The following is an 18,352-nucleotide window of genomic DNA, read 5'->3' on the forward strand; positions in this document are numbered from 1 at the left end:
TGTTAATGTCTTCTCTCTTTGGCTTGACATAAATATCGTTTGTCTGATTAATGTTCACGTCAAGTACCTTGGAACATCTCAGTATGTTAAAGATGCCAGGTAGATGCAATTTGTTGCTATGTTAAAGCAGAATGATTTCCACTTTACATCATTGTGAAGAACATAGTATAACCCCATCCCCACCTTAAACATGCACTATCTCCCTCACCACTGCACCATGGCTACAGTGTGCACCACCTACAAGATGCAGCAATTCACCAAGGCTCCTTCGACAGCACCTTCCAAACCCATGGCCACTACCGTCTAGAAGGACAAGGGCAGCAGACACATGGAAACACCACCACCCGGAAGTTCCCCTCCAAGCCACTCACCATCCTCACTTGGAAATATATCACCGTTCCTTCACTGTCACTGGGTCAAAATCCTGGAACTCCCTCCCTAACAGCACTGTGGGTGTACCTACACCACATGGACTGCAACAGTTCAAGGAGGCAGCTCACCACCACCTTCTCAAGGGCAACTAGGGATGGGCAATAAATGCTGGCCCAGCCAGCGAAGCCCACATCCCGTGAGTGAATAAAAATTACATGCAAACTGAATTTAGGCAGTTAGTCTGACAGAGGGAGGCGCACTGAACTGTGATTCCACTTTGTGTTTCAATTACCGAGGTAAAGTCACCAGGAAATAATTTACTCTTTTCCATCCAAAGACTGTCTTATATTAATCCACTGGTGGAGATTGGCAAATGCCTCCGAGTGTGGCCAAGGTCAGTGAATGTCGGTTTTGAGAAAAGAGCGGATAAAATTGTGGGATTCATTCACCCTAAAGCTCTGCAGAATCCCTTCTTAAAAAAAACTAAACTGGATTTTATCCTGCAGCTTTGAGCATGTCCGGACTCACAGCGGGATTGAGGGAGGGGCTAATGGTGCAGAACGATCAGCTGAGAAGCCACAACAACACTGCTGTGTGTAATTGACCTGACATTGTCGCCAACACTGAGATCACAAGGCAGGTTAATGACTGCAACACACATTACCGCACAATAAGTTTGGTGAAAATTACATGTGAACAGGGTTTCGTGGGCAATGATTCCACAAGTCTCTACCCAGACAAAACAAAACTCCCAACAATACAATTAACATGAGTGGCTTTTGACATTCCGCGATGAATCCTGTTTTCCAGATTAAGTTCTTCTTCAGCACAGCAACAGTTTGAAATCATGTTTCTCTGAGATGGGTGCAAAGGACTCTTTGCCCATTGGGAACCTCAAGCTCTCTGCCCACTCCCTTGTCCCTCACCCACAGGCTCATAAAATTCAGTGTGTGGTCTGCCCAGCACCTACCTGTCTCCCATTTTAAGAAGGAGGCCTTGGCCCATCCTTGGGCCTATAGAGGCCCTCATGTGGCCAATCAATGGCCATCTAAATGCCTCACACTAAGACAGGGGGAGGCCCATGCCAAATGGGTAGCCCGGCAGCTTTAGCTACGTTGGCTAATGTTGGGCAAGGGGCCAGGTACCTCCTTTAGGGGTCCCTTGTGCCTCCCCCCTACAAGGTCATACCCCCTCTAACCCTCCCCCCATGGCCTCTCAAACCCGGCTCCTCCCAGCCCCCTTACTCCCCTCGCTGGGCCTGCGAGCCAGGCCCCATCAATACCCTGGACTCACCTTCAGTACAGCCTCCATTAACTCCTCTTCTTTGGGGACTGGCTGTAGTCCCAGCAGTGACCACCACTAGAACATGGCGCTGCTGGGACTACAGGGCTGCTAGCCATCCAATTGGCCGGCAGCTCTCTAAGGCGGGACTTCCTCTCCGGGGGGTGTGGGGGGGGGGGGCAGAAATCTCGCCCTTAACCTATTAACGCCCCACCAAACGTTAAATAACTACAGGGCAGCTGGTGTTGGCAAGGGTTCCCTGCTGAATCGTCGGGTAGGGAAAACCTGTCACCCAAAAAACCCTGTCTATAATTTTGAACGCCTCTGTTAAATCTTGCTTTAACCTTCTCTGCTCTAAGGGGCACAATCCCAGCTTCTCCAGTCTGTCCATGTAACTGAAGTCATTCCTCCCTGGTATCATTCTGATAAATCTCTCCACCCTCACCAGGGCTTTAAGCCACATTTACAAGGAGCAGCAAGAAGCTAGGCCGTGGTGGTCACATGTCCAGTCTCGCTACTTGCCAAGCAGCCCATGTGTTTCCCATGTTCCCTTTTCCTCTCTTGATGGGGTTGACACTGGCTGGGGTGCTGCCGTCTCCCATCTCTTACTCTAATGGCCTTACTCATGCACGGGCCTAGACAGAGGGAGGCAGTCAGCTATTCCACTGTGAAGACATCATACCCAAGTTGGATCATTCCCAAGACACACCTTACCTCATACCAAACGTAGGCAGTATTAACATATATGGGCCCCACCCCAATAAGTTTGATGTCCACATTAATAAGCCATGGAGAATCAAGTTAAAACTCACTTGCTATATAGCTTTATGGTATTGTCACGTGGAAATACATTGAATCCACAGCACAAAAACAGGCCATTCAGTTCAATTGGTCCACGCTGGTGTTTAAGCTCCACATGAGTCCCTTCCCACCTTACATCCCATCAATATATCTTTCTATTTGATTCTCCCTCACATACTTTTCGAGCTTCCCCTTCAAGGCATCTATACTGTTTGCTTTTTCATCTAGTAGTGAGTTCCACATTCTAATCAAATTCAGATGTTTCTCCTGAATGCCCTCTTTGATTTTTCAGTGATTATCTTACATTTATAGCCCCTTCTCCACAAGCGCAAACATTATTGGAGAGCTGAGGTGATTGGCTAAGGTCCACAATGCAGGATAACTCCAAGATTGAAGAGGCAATTCGATACATACTGGGCAGGTGATGTCCATCTACAAGATGCACTGGAGAATTTCACCAAGTCTCTTACAATCACACCTTTCAAACCAGACAAGGGCAGCAGATGCATAGGGACATCATCACCTGGAACTTCCCCTCCAAGCCACTCACACCATCCTGACTTGGAACTATATCGCTGTTCCTTCATTGTCGTTGGGTCAAAATCCTGGAACTCCCTCCCTAACAGCACTGTGGGTGTACCGACACCACATGGTCTGCAGTGGTTCAAGAAGTTGGCTCACCACCACCTTCTCAAGGGCAATTAGGGATGGGCAACAAATGCTGGCCTTGCCAGCGACTCCCACATCCCAGGAACGAATAAAAAATGCCAACCTTGAGTTTAATAAGGTTGCAAAAGAAAGAGAAGAGAGTAAAGCATTTCTAAAGAAGATTGGCACACACATATTGCATAAAGAGCTTGATAGTTTCATTGAATTTAAGGGTGTCATCCGATCGTAGAATTCAGATGGCATGAAGAAATGTTCTTGCAGTTTAACATCACCTGAACCCCTCAACTGGATTATTGTAACTCTCTGGGGAGATCACAGTATCCAAAAGACATGTGTGTGTCCATCAGCCAATCCTGCCTTGTGTAGATTTATTAACTGTCTTCATTCGACATCTTCATGCAGGCTGAGATCCAATCAGCAGCACAAAAGCCTGATCAATGAAGTAATGTCTTTTAGATCCATTAAAGATGCCCGATAGTATTAAAAATAAGAGCAGAGGAAGCTGAGCCAATGGTGTATTAGCTCTCTAATCCTTTACCTTTGGTACCTGTGCTTGAACCCAAGTTAGGGTGACAGGATGAAATCTCTCTCTCTCTCTCTCTCATCTTGTGTCACACTGTCAGTGGGTAACACTCTCGTCTCTGAGTCAGAAGGTCGTAGGTTCAGCTGTCACTCCAGAGACTTGAGCACAAAAACAAGGCTGACACTCCCAATGCAACACTGAGGGAGTGCTGCGTTGTCAGAGGAGCCGTCCTTTGGGCAAGATGTTAAACCATCTGCCCTCTCAGGTGGACACAAAAGATCCCGTGGCATTATTGCAAAGAAGAGCAGGGGAGTTCTCCCCCGGTGCCCTGATCAACATTTTATCCCTCAGCGAATATCACTAAAAACAGATTATCTGGTCATTATCACATTGCTGTTTGTGGGAGCTTGCTGTGAGCAAATTGGCTGCCACTTTTCCTGCATTACAATAGTGATTACACTTCAAAAGAGCTTGATTGGCTGTAAAGCACTTTGAGACGTCCTGAGGTTATGAAAGGCACTATATAAGTGCAAGTTACCAGGGCAAATTAAACAATTTGAAGTGAAGTTATAACATGGTCGTGCAGCTCAGGGGCGGGATACTGAGTTCGGTAGGCGGGCGTGGTCAGTGGGCCTGGGAGCGGCTGGGAAATGGACCCTCCCCTCCATCGCGATTTCACGCTGGTGGGCCAATTAAGGCTCCTTGCTGGTCGGGAAGGGCCAAGCGGGGACAGGGGGTCCTGTCGGCCGTCGGGTCCAATGGAGACCCAGTGGCCAGTTTAAAAACGGCCCAGGCAGCCCTTGGAAAGCTGCCAGTGAAGAAGACATCTTCGGTCTTGTCAACAGGAAATGATGGCTTCCAGTGCGGCTGCAGACACCAGGTGGGAGGGCAGGTCAGGTGGGCAATCACCCCCCCACCCCATCACCACCCCCATTGGTTTTCGGATGAGTGCCTTGTGGTCCTCCTGGAGGGGGTGGCTGCCAGGAGGGACACCCTTGTCCCCAAGGATGGAAGGTGGAGGCCATAGTCTGTGTGATTCACTCAGGGAAGGTCTGGTAACAATCCCTTCCCGGTTCAGGCTGTGACCTGCTGGCTCCAGAGTTATACTGCAATGTGCGCATTGCAGGGCTACCATTAATAATAGCAATCCATGCTCTGAGGTGTGTGAACGGCCGCTTCCCGTGGGGGCAGTGCTCGGCAAACAACCTCACTCTCTTCTGTTTGCACAAAATCATTAATCCTCAGAAATATCCATCTGCATCCTTGGAATTGAAATCAATAGCACAGAAAACACCACATCCCCCTTCATTGTCTCCCGGGAACTGGTGCATCAAATATTCAACAAAAGCCTTCCCAATTAAGCAACTGTCAGGAATGAAGTACCTCCTTTGCATGTATTGAAGCCTGAAGCGGGGGAGTTTTACTATGTCCGGGTGCAACAATTAGTCAAAAATCACCCTTTCCTTGTGCTGTCTCATTACATTCAGCCAATATGATGGCTCAGAGGTATTTACGATTGCAGCAGCCCACAGTGTACTCACACCTTAATGTTAGCATTACAGCCAACCTGTGTCTGCCTTACCAACATTGGAGGAAAAGGAAGATTTATTTCTGTAGCGCCTATCACAACATCAGGACATCTCAAAGCACTTTGTAGCCAACGAGCACCGTTTGAAGTGCTGTAATGTAGGAACTGCAGCAGCCAATTTGCACACAGCAAGCTCTCACAAACTTCAATGTGACAATGAACAGATAATCTGTTTTTTAGTGGTGCCGTCTGAGGGATAATTATTGGGAAAAATATCCCCTGCTCCTCTTCAAATAGTGCCATGGGATCTTTTACTCCCTCCGACGAGGGACCTCGGTTTATAATCTCCTCCGAAAGGCAGCACCCCCAACAGTACAGCACTCCCCCTCCGTACTGTGCTGGGAGCACTGAGCTGAATTTTGTGCCCAAGCCTCTAGAGTGGGACTTGAACCCGCATAACGGTTGTCTGGAAAGGGTAACAAGTGAAAGGCTGCGATATGGTGACACCAACATGACCTGAGCAAGACTGCCAATTTAGCGCCAAATTAGAAGCAACTTGATGCCTTGGCCAATCGATTTGGCCATTGAGGCTGAAGCAACCCATTTCATATAGAATCCTGACAACCAACACACGCAGAAAAGATGAAGAAGACAGTTTTGACAATTATACGTTGTGAGACTGATACAGACCCAAGTTAGAGTCAATCTTTCACTGACGGTAACCTTATTTCTAAGTGGCGTGATGCCCCAACTTGAATCGTCACAATATTATCTGCAGACACTATTGATTTTGCTCGGCATTCAGAGCCTTTTTGATTTCTGAAAAACAATCTTGAAACAAATACATTGAATGGTTTCTATTCAGAGCAGCAGATCAATTGCTAACTCGTCCTTTCATCAGCGCTCTTTGCAAATGGACGTTAAATTGCCTTTAGAGCGTTGGACTGAAATATTCTGCTCGTTCTTTTGAATGCTGCATGAAAAGCCATTTTCAGAAGGCCCGAGGAGCAACAAAAGAAGATAAAAGGATTCTGGAATAATGACGCCCAAAAATGGAGGGATGTGAAACTCTCCCACAAGACGTTCTGATTCTTCCGATCAATAAACCAGACAAAAAGGCAAAGGGAGACTCTCAGCAAAGTAATCCCCAGCTCCCTAAATCATGCATGAAGCCTTCAGTCATAAGGGGAACTCACAGTCGTACATGGAGCTTTGTGGATCTGACATGAAAATCTTGGTCATGTTTGGAACTCTGCGTATCGAGCGTCAGACTCTGTGTATTGAGTGTGGAACCTTGTATGTTGAGCGTGGAACTCTGTATTTCCAGTGTGGAGCTTTGTATGTTGAGTGTGAAACTCTGTATGTGAAGCATAGAATTCTGTATCAAAAACAAAAATAGCTGGAAAAGCTCAGTAGGTCTGACAGCATCTGCGGAGAGGAACGCAGTTAACATTTCGAGTCCGTATGACTCTTCATCAGAACTGAGGAAAACTAGAAATGAGGTGAAATATAAGCTGGTTGAGGGGTGGGGGGGGGGGGGGGGACAGGTAGAGCTGGATAGAGGGCCAGTGATAGGTGGAGGCAAAGAAGAGATTGCCAAAGATGTCATAGACAAAAGGACAAAGGGGTGTTGACGGTGGTGATATTAGCTAAGGAATGTGCTAATGGGGACATTAAGGGTAGAAAGCAGGACAAGCAAGTGACAGATGGCCCTAGTGGGGGTGGGATGGGGGGAAGGGATCGAAATTCTGTATAGTGAGTGTGGAATTCTGTACATCGAGAGTGGAATTTTGTACATCAAGTGTGAAGCTCTGTATATGAACATAGAATTTTGTATATTGAGTGTGGAATTAAGTATATCGAGAGTGGAACTTTGTGTATCGAATGTGAAGCTCTGTATATGAAGCATCAAATTCTGTATATCAAGTGCAGAACTCTGTATATTGAGCATGGCACTTTGTATATCAAGTGTGAGGCTCTGTATATAGAGTGTGGAGCTCCCAGAGATGTTAACATCTCTGACATGACCACCTTGCTGGGACCTTTGACCCATGATTCCACTTACTCACCTTTGTTCCATGTCCCTTGATTCCCTTACCTCACAAAAACCTAGTGACCTCAATCTTGAAAGTTACAATTGGCCTGGGAAGAGCATTTTGGGAAGAACCCTCCAGATTTCTTTGTGATTCCCGGTTTCATTCCTGGTTCTAATTTAAAGATTACATCCCCTTCATTCACGATTTGCCCACGAGAAGAAGTCGTTTCCCCATCGAACCCATTTCACGTTTTAAACGTCCCTCAATCTTTTATACTCAAGGGAATCCAAGCCTAGTTTATGCCACAAATGTCACACTCGCGGTATAACTCCAATCTATGTGGCCACTTAAACATGACTTGCACTCAGATTACTGCCTGCAAATGAGCGGGCAATTTATAATAAATGTGCGTTAATATTGAAATTTCCTGACAGAAGAATGAAAATATTTACTTGTAAAGTTTGATAAATTTATTTATAATTGTTGTTTTAAAGCGCCAGACTCTTTCGTTTCTGTCTCTGATCTTGTTTGTCATCAATGTGAAATGACCCTTTTAAATCTTTGTTGCTGCTCCCTAAACACCTTGTTATAACTGTTGTGTTTCTGGCCCCTTGACTGTTCAATGGAGCATTGTCCTCCTGCTAGCAGTAAGTCTTAATAACAGCTCAGGACACGTCAAAGGCAATGGCTTGTGACTAACAATCTGAAATGTCTAGTAACTCAGAGCCCCCTACATGCTGTAGGTGACAGGTTGAAGCTGACAGGCTGAGATTAAGGGTATGCAGGAGGGTGATTTTCCCACTGATTGCCATCAAAGCCTTATTTATCAGCGACTCAAGGGGAAAGAACAGTAATAATCGCACAATCAGCCCATGTGACCCATTTTACACCACGTAACAGAATCGAGATGCTCCTTAAATGAGTTCAGTGTCCTTAGCTCAGCAACCCTCCCTCGTAGCTCTGTCACAGCATCAGTCATGTCTCAGTGGGTAACACGCTTACCTCAGAGTCAGAAGGTTGTGAATTCAAGACCCACCCCAGAGACTTGAGCACAACATCGAGGCTGACCCTCCCAATGCAGTGCTGAAGGAGTGCTGTATGATCAGAGATGCTGTCTTTTGGATGAGACATTAAACCAATTAAGGGCCCATCTGCCCTCTTAGTTGGTAACTGGATGGACGCCAGTTGGTGAAGTTAAAACTAAGGCACAGCTGCTTTCTTTGCTGGAGAGAGTTTACTGATTTAGTTCACAATCAACACTACTCCAACCCCCCAGTATCCCAGCTATCCCCATTTGTAGGTGTACAAATACCTACCACCTGTTCCGCAATGTAATTGTCATTAAGCCTTAATGTAATTAGTAAGACATTGGCATCCGATGAACATGAAAGATCCCATCACAATTTCTGAAGAAGAGCAGGGGAGACCTGGGTGTCCTGGCCAATATTTAATCCTCAGCCAACATTACCACAAAAACTGATTATCTGGGTCATTTTCACATTGCTGTTTGTGGAAGATTGTTGTGCAGAAATTGGCTGCCATTTTTTTCCATGTTACCACAGTGAGCACACTTCAAAAAGTACTTCGCTGGCTATAAGACACTTTAGGGCATCATTTCAAAGGAAGAGCAGAGAGTTCTCCCAGTGTGCTGGCCAACTCCCTCAACTGATATCAGCTGGCAATTCATCTCATTCGCCGTTAGTGTGGGATGCGCTGTAGTCAAATTGGTTTCTGCGTTTCCTAGTTTGCAACGGTGACCACACTTTAAACATAAGCACTTCATTGGCTGTAAGGCACTTTGGGATGTCCTGAGGTTGTGACCAGCGCTATAGAAATGTAAGTCTTTCTTTCAGCTGTGTTCAAACTGCCTAGCACCAGCCACTAAACATTACAGGTTCCAGGAATGTGGGAACCATACCCCAGTGGGATTAAGTACATTCGGAAAGGTAGAAAATAGGGAAAAGGAAATTGCCGTTTAAAATAAATGTTTTCCACATTTATTTTAAAGTCTAATTTCAGGTAACCACAAACAAGACTTTAATAAGATTCCGACTACACACGTGATAGTTGTAAAAACACATTTTATCAGTTAAACATTTAATTATAAATTAATTTTGATGCATTCTCATACTCACAGGCAATGTAAGATGCAATCTAAATATTCCACTCTGATGATAATGCCTCAATTACAGCTCTTTTCCCCAGCCTCGAGCATGGTTAGCAACATGTATTAGTATGAGCTTCCAAACTGAGGTGAGAGAGGGTAAGGGATGAGCGGGGGATGTGTGATCACTACAAAACCCTGTGGTGTAACACTCTGTTGATTGGTCCTAGAGGTGATAATGTAACACAGTCGGAGGTGACTTCCTCTGCTCCCCCTCCCCAGCACTCTACCTACAAACTAAGAGCTTGTAGATCTCGAATACACCACAGTTCATTCATTATTTTCAACATTTCTCCCAACCCAACTTTCGCTTCTAATGGAGGTGTACCAACAGCAATGAGCTGCAGAAATTTTTAATCCCTGCCCTGAGGCAGCTACAGTGCCAGTACCACTGCCTTAGCTAACATCAGCCAGGTCAGCATAGACTAGGAATCGAATTGGAGACTGAACAGACTCTGAGGTGAGCTCCCATGTATCCTCTCCATCACCAAACCCACCCACTCGCCTCTAGCCTCTGGGACAGAAGGTTCCAGGTATAAGTCCAACTCCAGGATGTGAGCACCAAGCTCAAGGCTGACACGTCAGTGCAGTACGGAGGGAGTGCTGCATAGTCGGAGGTGCCATCTTTTGGATGATTTGTTAATCTGCCCTCTCAGGTGAATGAAAAAGATCCCATGGCACTATTTCAAAGAAGAGCGGGGGAGTTAACCCTGATGTCCTGACCAAGATTTATCCCTCAAGCAACATCACAGAAACGGATTATCTGGATATTATCACCTTGTTGTTTGTGGGAGCTTGCTATGCACAAATTGGTTCCTACATGGCAACAGTGACTACACTTCAGCAAGTACTTCACTGGCTGTAAAGCACTTTGAGACACCTGGTGCTCGAGAAAAGCGCTATTTAAATGTGCATTTCTCTTTTCTTTACCTTCATTACATTGCCTGCCTCTGCCCCTCCTCAGTTCATCTGCTGAAACCTTCATCCATGCCTTTCTTACCGCTAGATTTGACTATTCCGCTTGTCTCTTAACTGGTCTCCCATCTTTCACCCTCCATAAATCTGAGCTCATCCAAAACTCTGCTGCCCAAACCCTAACTTGCACCAACTCTCGTTTACCTAGCCCCCAGCTTTTCTCGCTGACCTGCATTGGTTCCTGGTCTATCAACGTTACGGTTTCAAAATCCTCATCCTTGTTTTCAAATCCATGGCCTCACCACTCCCTATCTCTGGAACCCCCTCCAGCCTCACAATCCATTGAGGTACCTGCCTTCCTCTGATTCTCACCTCTTGAGCATCCAACATCGGTGGCTGTGCCTTCAGCTTCTAGGGCCCCAAGTTCTGGAATTCCCCTTCTAAACCTCTCAGTAATTCGAACTCTCTCTGCTTTTTTTAAGGCACTCCTGAAAGCCTATCGCACACCTGTCCAAATATCTCCTTATGTGCCTTAGTGTCAAATTTGGACTATGCTCCTAGGGAGTGCCTTGGGACCTTTCACTACGGTAAAAGTGCTACCTAAGTAGCACTACCATCACTGAATCTCCCACTAACAACATCCTGGGGGTTACCATTGACCAGAAACTAAACTGGACTAGCCATATAAATACTGTGGATACAAGAGCAGATCAGAGACTAGGAATCCTGTGATGAGTAACTCACCTCCTGCCTCCCCAAAGCCTGTCCACCATCTACAAGGCACAAGTCAGGATTGTGATGGAATACTCCCCGCTTGCCTGGATGAGTGCAGCTCCCAAGACACTCAAGAAGCTTGACACTGTCCAGGACAAAGCAACTCATTTGACTGGCACCACATCCACAAAAATTCACTCCCTCCACCTCCGACGCACAGTAGCAGCAGTGTGTACCATCTACAAGATGCATTGTAGGAATTCACCAAGGCTCCTTCGATAGCACCTTCCAAAACCCACAACCACTACCATCTAGAAGGACAAGGGCAGCGGATAGATGGGAACACCACCGCCTGGAAGTTCCCCTCCAAGCCACTCACCATCCTAACTTGGAAATATATCGCCGTTCCTTCACTGTCGCTGAGTCAAAATCCTGGAACTCCCTTCCTAACAGCACTGTGGGTGTACCTACACCAGATGGACTGCAGTGGTTCAAGAAGGCAGCTCATCACCACCTTCTCAAGGGCAACTAGGGATGGGCAATAAATGCTGGCCCAGCCAGCGAAGCCCACATCCCGTGAATGAATAAGGAAAATATTTATAGCTGTTGGTTCAATTATTCTCTGGATAAACCTAGCAGGTCATTAGGGTCACATCACATTGACAGATTTTAAAAAGGGTTGAAAAATTAAATCACAAAAGAGAATGAAATCACCTTCTGCAACCAGTACAGAGAAATGAAATTACTCCACATTGCCTATCAGTGCAGCAAAAGGGCCAAATCCCACTTATAACTTCACTGGGAGACATTTTCAGAGATGAAAAGATGAGTTAGGTCCCTAAAGACTACACCATCCGCGAATCAAAATGTATTCATTTCTAATATCCTCTAGCTTAATAAAATAAAAACAGGCTATAGAACAGCTGCAGCGATAAAAGAACATAAGAAATAGGAGCAGGAGTAGGCCATTCGGCCCTTCGAGCCTGCTCCGCCATTCAATAAAATCATAGCTGATTTGACCGTGGTCTCCACTGCAATTTCCCATCTATCCTCCATGACCCTTGACTTCGTTGCCAATCAAAAATCTGTCTAATTCAGCCTTGAATGTATTCAATGACCCAGCCTCCACTTCTCATTGGGGAAGAGAATTCCAAAGAGTAATGAGCCTTTGAGAGGAGAAATCCCTCCTCATCTCAAATGGGAGACCCCTTATTCTGAGACCGTGCCCTCTATTTCTTTTGATACATTCACGGGATGTGGGCTTCGCTGGCTGGGCCAGCATTTATTGCCCATCCCTAGTTACCCACAGTGCAGTTAGGAAGGGAGTTCCAGGGTTCTCACGCCAGATTCCCCCATGAGGGGAAACATCTTCTCAGCATCTACACTGCCAAGCCCCTCAGAATCTTATATGTTTCAATAAGATCACCTCTCATGCTAATCTCCCCTGAGTTTAGGTCCAACCTACTCAACCTTTCCTCATAAGACAAAACTGTAATGATGGAGTTGGCCTGTTATCTACCAAATGAACCTGAAGTGATTTTTATCACAAGGCAGGATAAAGATGCCTTTTATTAAAAGAAATTTTATCTATCAGTCAAAGGTTGTGTGGACAGCAATAACATTGTATTTTACATTAAGTTAGTACAAATTATTTGAATTATGGAACTTATCACTTGTGCTTCAATAGATAAGACACTTTTTCCAGAAAAGAGTTTATTAAAGTTGCATTGGTAGAATTCCTGAGGCTTTAACTAATTGTGTGCAGCAACACAATGTGCAAGTTGCCTCCTGTCCATCACCATTCTTAAGAGATTCACTAGTTCACTCATGTGCACTGGATTTCTGATGTTCAAGTCTCCTGACATGGTTAAAAAGCTATTAACAGCCCCCAACACCATGGCAACAGGAACATCAGAAAAACATTCCGAATCTTCAACATGAAAGACTTGGAATTATTCCCTATGGAAAAGTGGAGTTCACAATTCCGTGATCCTAATATAGCAAGGTTACTGGAAACGAGGCAACAGTAGGTGCAATCTTTTGCAGAAGATGTAATCCATGATTTCCCTTAACTTGCTAGATATCAAAATAACAATTAAGACATCAACAAGTTCCTTTTAACTTAGAAAAACATCCTGCAGGGCACTTAACAGAACCATAATGAGGTCAAATTTGACACAGAGACGCATAAGGAGATTTTAGGACGGGGGTCAGTTTGAAGGAACAGCTTAAAAGAGGAGAGAGAGTTAGAGAGGAAGAGAGGTTTATGGTGGAATTCCAGAGTTTAGTGCCCAGGCAGCTGAAGGCACAGCCACCAAAGCTGAAGTGATGAGGATTAGGAATGTGCTAAAGGTCAAAATTAGAGGAGAGCAAGGATTTTGGAGGCTGGAGGAGGTTTATTTTTAAACGGGCTGTTGGCATTGCCATTTATTGCCATTTATTGCCCATGAGAAGGTGGTGGTGAGCTGTCTTCTTGAGCCACTGCAGTCCATCTGGTGTAGGTACACCCACAGTGCTGTTAGGGAGGGAGTTCCAAGATTTTGACCTAGCGACAGTGAAGGAACGACAATATATTTCCAAGTCAGGATGGTGCACGACTTGGAGGGGAACTTCCAGATGCTGGTGCTCCCATCTACCTGCTGCCCTTGTCCTTCTAGATGGTAGTGGTCGTAGGTTTGGAAGGTGCTGTCGAAGGAGCCTTGGTGAGTTGCTGCAGTGCATCTTGTAGATGGTACACACTGCTGCTACTGTGCGACGGTGGTGGATGGAGTGAATGTTGAAGGTGGTGGATGAGATGCCAATCAAGTAGACTGCTTTATCCTGGAACATGTCAAGCTTCTTGAGTGTTGTTAGAGCTGCACTCCTCCAGGCAAGTGGAAAGGATTCCATCACACTCCTGATTTGTGCCTGGTAGATGGTGGACAGGCTTTGGAGAATCGGAAGCTGAGTTACTCTCAGTGGAATTCCCAGCCTCTGACCCGCTCTTGTAGCCACAGTATTTATATGGCTGGTCTGATTCAATTCTGATGATAATGCCATTGAATGTCAAGGGGCGATGGTTAGATTCTCTCTTGTTGGAGATGGTCATTGCCTGGCACTTGTGTGGCACAAATGTTACTTGCCACTTGTCAGCCCAAGCCTGGATATTGTTCGGGTCTTGCTGCAGATCAACACAGACTGTTTCAGTATCTGAGGAGTCGTGAATGGTGCTGCAATCATCAGCAAACATCCCCACTTCTGACCTTATGATGGGAGGAAGGTCATTGATGGAGCAGCTGAAGATGGTTGGGCCGAGGACACTACCCTGAGCAACTCCTCGGCGATGTCCTGGAACTAAGATGATTGACTTCTAACAACCACAACCATCTTCCTTTATGCTAGGTATGACTCCAACCAGTGGAGAGTTTTCCACCAATTTCCATTGACTCCAGTTTTGCTAGGGCTCCTTGATGCCACACTCAGTCAAATGCAGCCTTCATGTCAAGGGCATTCACTCTCACCTCACCTCGGGAGTTCAGCTCTTTTGTCCATGTTTGCGCCAAGGCTATAATGTGGTCAGGAGCTGAGTGGCCCTGGCAGAACCCAAACTAGGCATCAGTGAGCAGGTTGATAGCATTGTTGACGACACTTCCCATCACTTTACTGATGATGGAGGGTAGACTGATGGCGGTAATTGACTTGGTTGGATTTGTCCTGCTTTTTGTGTACAGGACATAGCTGGGCAATTTTCCACATTGCTGGGTAGATGCCTGTGTTGTAGCTGTACTGGAACAGCTTGGCTAGGGGCGCGGCAAGTTCTGGAGCACAAGTCTTCAGTACTATTGCCAGAATATTGTCAGGGCCCATAGCCTTTCCAGTATCCAGTGCCTTCAGCTAATTTTTGATATCACGTGGAGTGAATTGAATTGACTGAAGACTGGCATCTGTGATGCTGGGGACCTCGGGAGGAGGCCAAGATGGATCATCCCCTTGGCACTTCTGGCTGAAGATTGTTGTAAATGCTTCAACCTTATCTTTTGCACTGATGTTCTGGGCTCCCCCATTGAGGATGGGGATATTTGTGGAGCCTCCTCCTCCTCCAGTGAGTTGTTTAATTGTCCACCACCAACCACGACTGGATGTGGCAGGATTGCAGAGCTTAGACCTGATCCATTGGTTAGAGAATCGCTTAGTTCTGCCTATTGCATGCTGCTTTCGCTCTTTAGCATGCAAGTAGTCCTGAATTGTACCCTTACCAAGTTGACACCTCATTTTTATGTATGCCTGGCGCTGCTCCTGGCATGCCTTCCTGCATGCTTCATTGAACCAGGGTTGATGTGGTAATGGTAGGGTAGAGGATATGCAGGGTCAGAAGGTTACAGATTGTGTTTGAGTACAATTCTGCTGCTGCTGATGGCCCACAGTGCCTCATGGTTGCCCAGTCATGAGTTGCTAGATCTGTTCGAAACCCCATTTAGCACGGTGGTAGTGCCACACAACACGATGAAGGGTATCCTCAGTGTGAAGGCGGGACTTCGTCTCCACAAGGACTCCTACAACTACTTGCAAAGGGGTGAGGTCATGCCAGGATTTCAAAGAAACCTTTAAATCAAAGTGTTGCCAGATTTGCAGCCACAGCAGGTCAGTTTGCGCCAGGGGTGATAGTTGAACAGGGATCTTGGTGTGAGTTAGGATACGGGCAGCAGAGTTTTCAATGGGCTTGAAATTTAAAGAAGGTAGAAGCATCAAAATAAATAACATGCAGAAAAACCAGAGGGTGGTGTATCAGCAGTAAGGCGGGGCTGGTTCTGTGATTTTGGCAGATTAATAATTTGTGAGACATTTTTTTTTAAAAGAGTGAAATAAGTCCGACTTGTTCTAAAAATTAGTTCTCAGAATGTGGGTGATATTGAGTCAGCTGCATTCATTGCTCATCCTTATTTTCTAAGAGTCACCTCTACCCCCGCTGGCCTTGCAATTGAGTGGCATAGCCAACCAAGTTCAGAGGGCATTGACTATCAACCGCATGTACGCTGGAATTTTCCTGATACTTTGGGGACAAGCTGAGAGACAGGAAGGATGTTAAAGTGGCACAGGAAGGTGCCAGGGGTGGAACCTGGCTTCCTGCCTCTGCCATGTGATTTTGCCAGGGCTGGGAGACTGGCAGATGAGCTGCCCACCCGGTAGCCAATTGAACTACTTTAGTAGCCAATTAAGGGCCACTGCCCGCTTCTGTGGGCACTTTACCAGCATCCGGAGGGCCAGCTGCCACATGGAGAGACCGCCAGGTGAAACCTGGTGGCATGCCAGCGAGCTCTGGAAGGTGGGGCTCTCATTAATGGGCTCTCCACGGACCAATGAGGGGCCCCACGGGACAGTCAGCAAAGGTGACACGGTGCTAAATGACCCCCTCCCCACCTCCACACCCCCACCGATCACCAGGGCCACTCTGCCTGGCCCCAGCATCACCCGACCCCGCTTACCTGTCCTGAAGGGCACCCAACCATCCTGCAGCTGCAGCCTCAGCAATGGCCACCGCTGGCTGAGCTGCCGCCCCTCTCATTGGTCTGGCAGCTCTTGGAGGCGGGCCGCCACTCTTAACTGGATTGCAGCCTGGGAGGCGACATCTTATTTGGCTGCCCCAACCTCAATATGCCACCTCAGGTCCGGCCATCCGCCAAAGGTAATGTAATAGTGCAAGGTGCTTCACGGGGACATTACAAAAGCAAACTTTGACATGGAGCCACATCAGGTGATAGAGCAGATGACCAAAAGCTTGATCAAAGAAGTAGGCTTTAAGGAACATCATAAAGGAGCAGAGAGAGAGATTTTGGGAGCGAATTCCGGGAAATGTTATCGCATCTTCCAGGAAATGCGACCGCCTTCTCCAGGAAATGCATTCTGTTTGCCTGCCATTCACTTCGTTGGTCCAATCCTGTAGGACTTTTCCTAGTTTGTCCTAGGTCCCTTTTGACTTACCAACTGTCGGACCAATAGGGAAAAGTACGGACTAGCAAATCAGCAAGGAATCGATCAAAGCACCAAAGCTGAAAGGCAGAGAAATGAACGAGCGTGTAGGGCTTGCAACACTGTTGTTCCATTTCTTCAGTATCTGCAGAACTGGGATCAAATTCATGCAGCCAAGTGGTTCAATGGCATTCTCCAACTCTGATCTAACAGGGTGTGACATATGCACTTACATATCTATCCAACTGCATGTAAATATAGTCATTGTTAATCTATAAATTAGCCTTTGTGATGAGGGATGTATTCCCTTTATCGGAACAATGATGTGACACACATACACAGAGCTTAATCTCGTGTGTGAAAACAGTAATGCGGCTAAATCTGATTATACACTGGCTCAGTGAAAAAGACATGGCTCAGAATATGTGGAGAGATCAATCACCTTCATATTCCTGCCAGCTGCGAATAATCCCTGCTCTTCCAAAGGCAGGAGAACAGGATGACCTGAAATGATCTGTGAAAAGTGTTAGAGCCCACCACCATGCTCCTGTTTCAGCGAAATCAGCAGCAGGGAATCTCACAATTTCCAGATATAATTGAAAACGGAATATTTTCAGATTTCCGCAGTATGATCCGGTTTTGTTTCCATGTCCAAGATATCTGATTATATGAGCGCTTGGCTTATGCCATTTTAAAAAATCATTTTATTGATTCAATATAGTGTTCCGGCAGATCCACTTCTTGTTTTGGGTTTTAACGGTTGTCAATCTTGCAATAATGGGCAAATCTCCAGGCATCTGATCCTTCTCTCAGTCTGCAGTCACCCTTCCATGACCTTAGCCATCTCTTTTCTACTACAACTGACGCCCTTGCCTTCTTTCTCATGAGCCCAAATTCCATCAATTTTCCAAACGTGTCCACAAGTTTGCTGGGGCAATAAGGGGGCAAGTTTAGTGGCACAAGTCTGTAAAAAAAGAAATAACAACTTGTGGGAGGAAGAGGTTTTTTTTTTATTATTCCATGGGATGTGGGCGTCACTGGCAAGGTCAGCATTTGTTGCCTACCCCTAACTGCCCTTGAACCGAGTGGCTTTCTAGGCCACTCCAGAGGGCAGTTAGGAGTCAACCTCATTGCTGTGGGTCTGGGAGTCACATGTAGACCAGACCAGGTAAGGATGACAGATTCCCCTCCCTAAAGGACATTAGTGAACCAGATGGGTTTTTACAACAATCAAGGATAGTTTCGTGGGCTGAGCTTTTCCGGTCCTGGCTGCCAATTCCCAACAGATGTCAACAGACCTTCAGCTGATTCATCAAATTTCCCATCCCACCCACAACGATTCCCACCACAGGCAGGACTGGAAAGTCCCAGCCGTAGCCCAGTCACCATTACTGAGACTAGTT

The 18,352-nt window shown here is 46.2% G+C and overlaps 1 protein-coding gene across 1 annotated transcript in view; it reads right to left on the reverse strand.

The window, feature by feature from the left end:
- Nucleotides 1–17,648: 17,648 nt before the first annotated feature.
- LOC144669986 (coiled-coil domain-containing protein 33-like) overlaps nt 17,649–18,352 on the reverse strand; it is a 35,548-nt gene continuing 34,844 nt past the window's right edge. Inside the window, exon 4 of the mRNA XM_078532294.1 lies at nt 17,649–17,877. Coding sequence (XP_078388420.1) covers nt 17,770–17,877 — 108 coding nt within the window. The 3' untranslated portion in view covers nt 17,649–17,769. The remainder of the gene's footprint in view (nt 17,878–18,352) is intronic.

The sequence above is a fragment of the Cetorhinus maximus genome, chromosome 30, assembly GCF_964194155.1.
Source record: "Cetorhinus maximus chromosome 30, sCetMax3.hap1.1, whole genome shotgun sequence".
Taxonomy (NCBI): domain Eukaryota; kingdom Metazoa; phylum Chordata; class Chondrichthyes; order Lamniformes; family Cetorhinidae; genus Cetorhinus; species Cetorhinus maximus.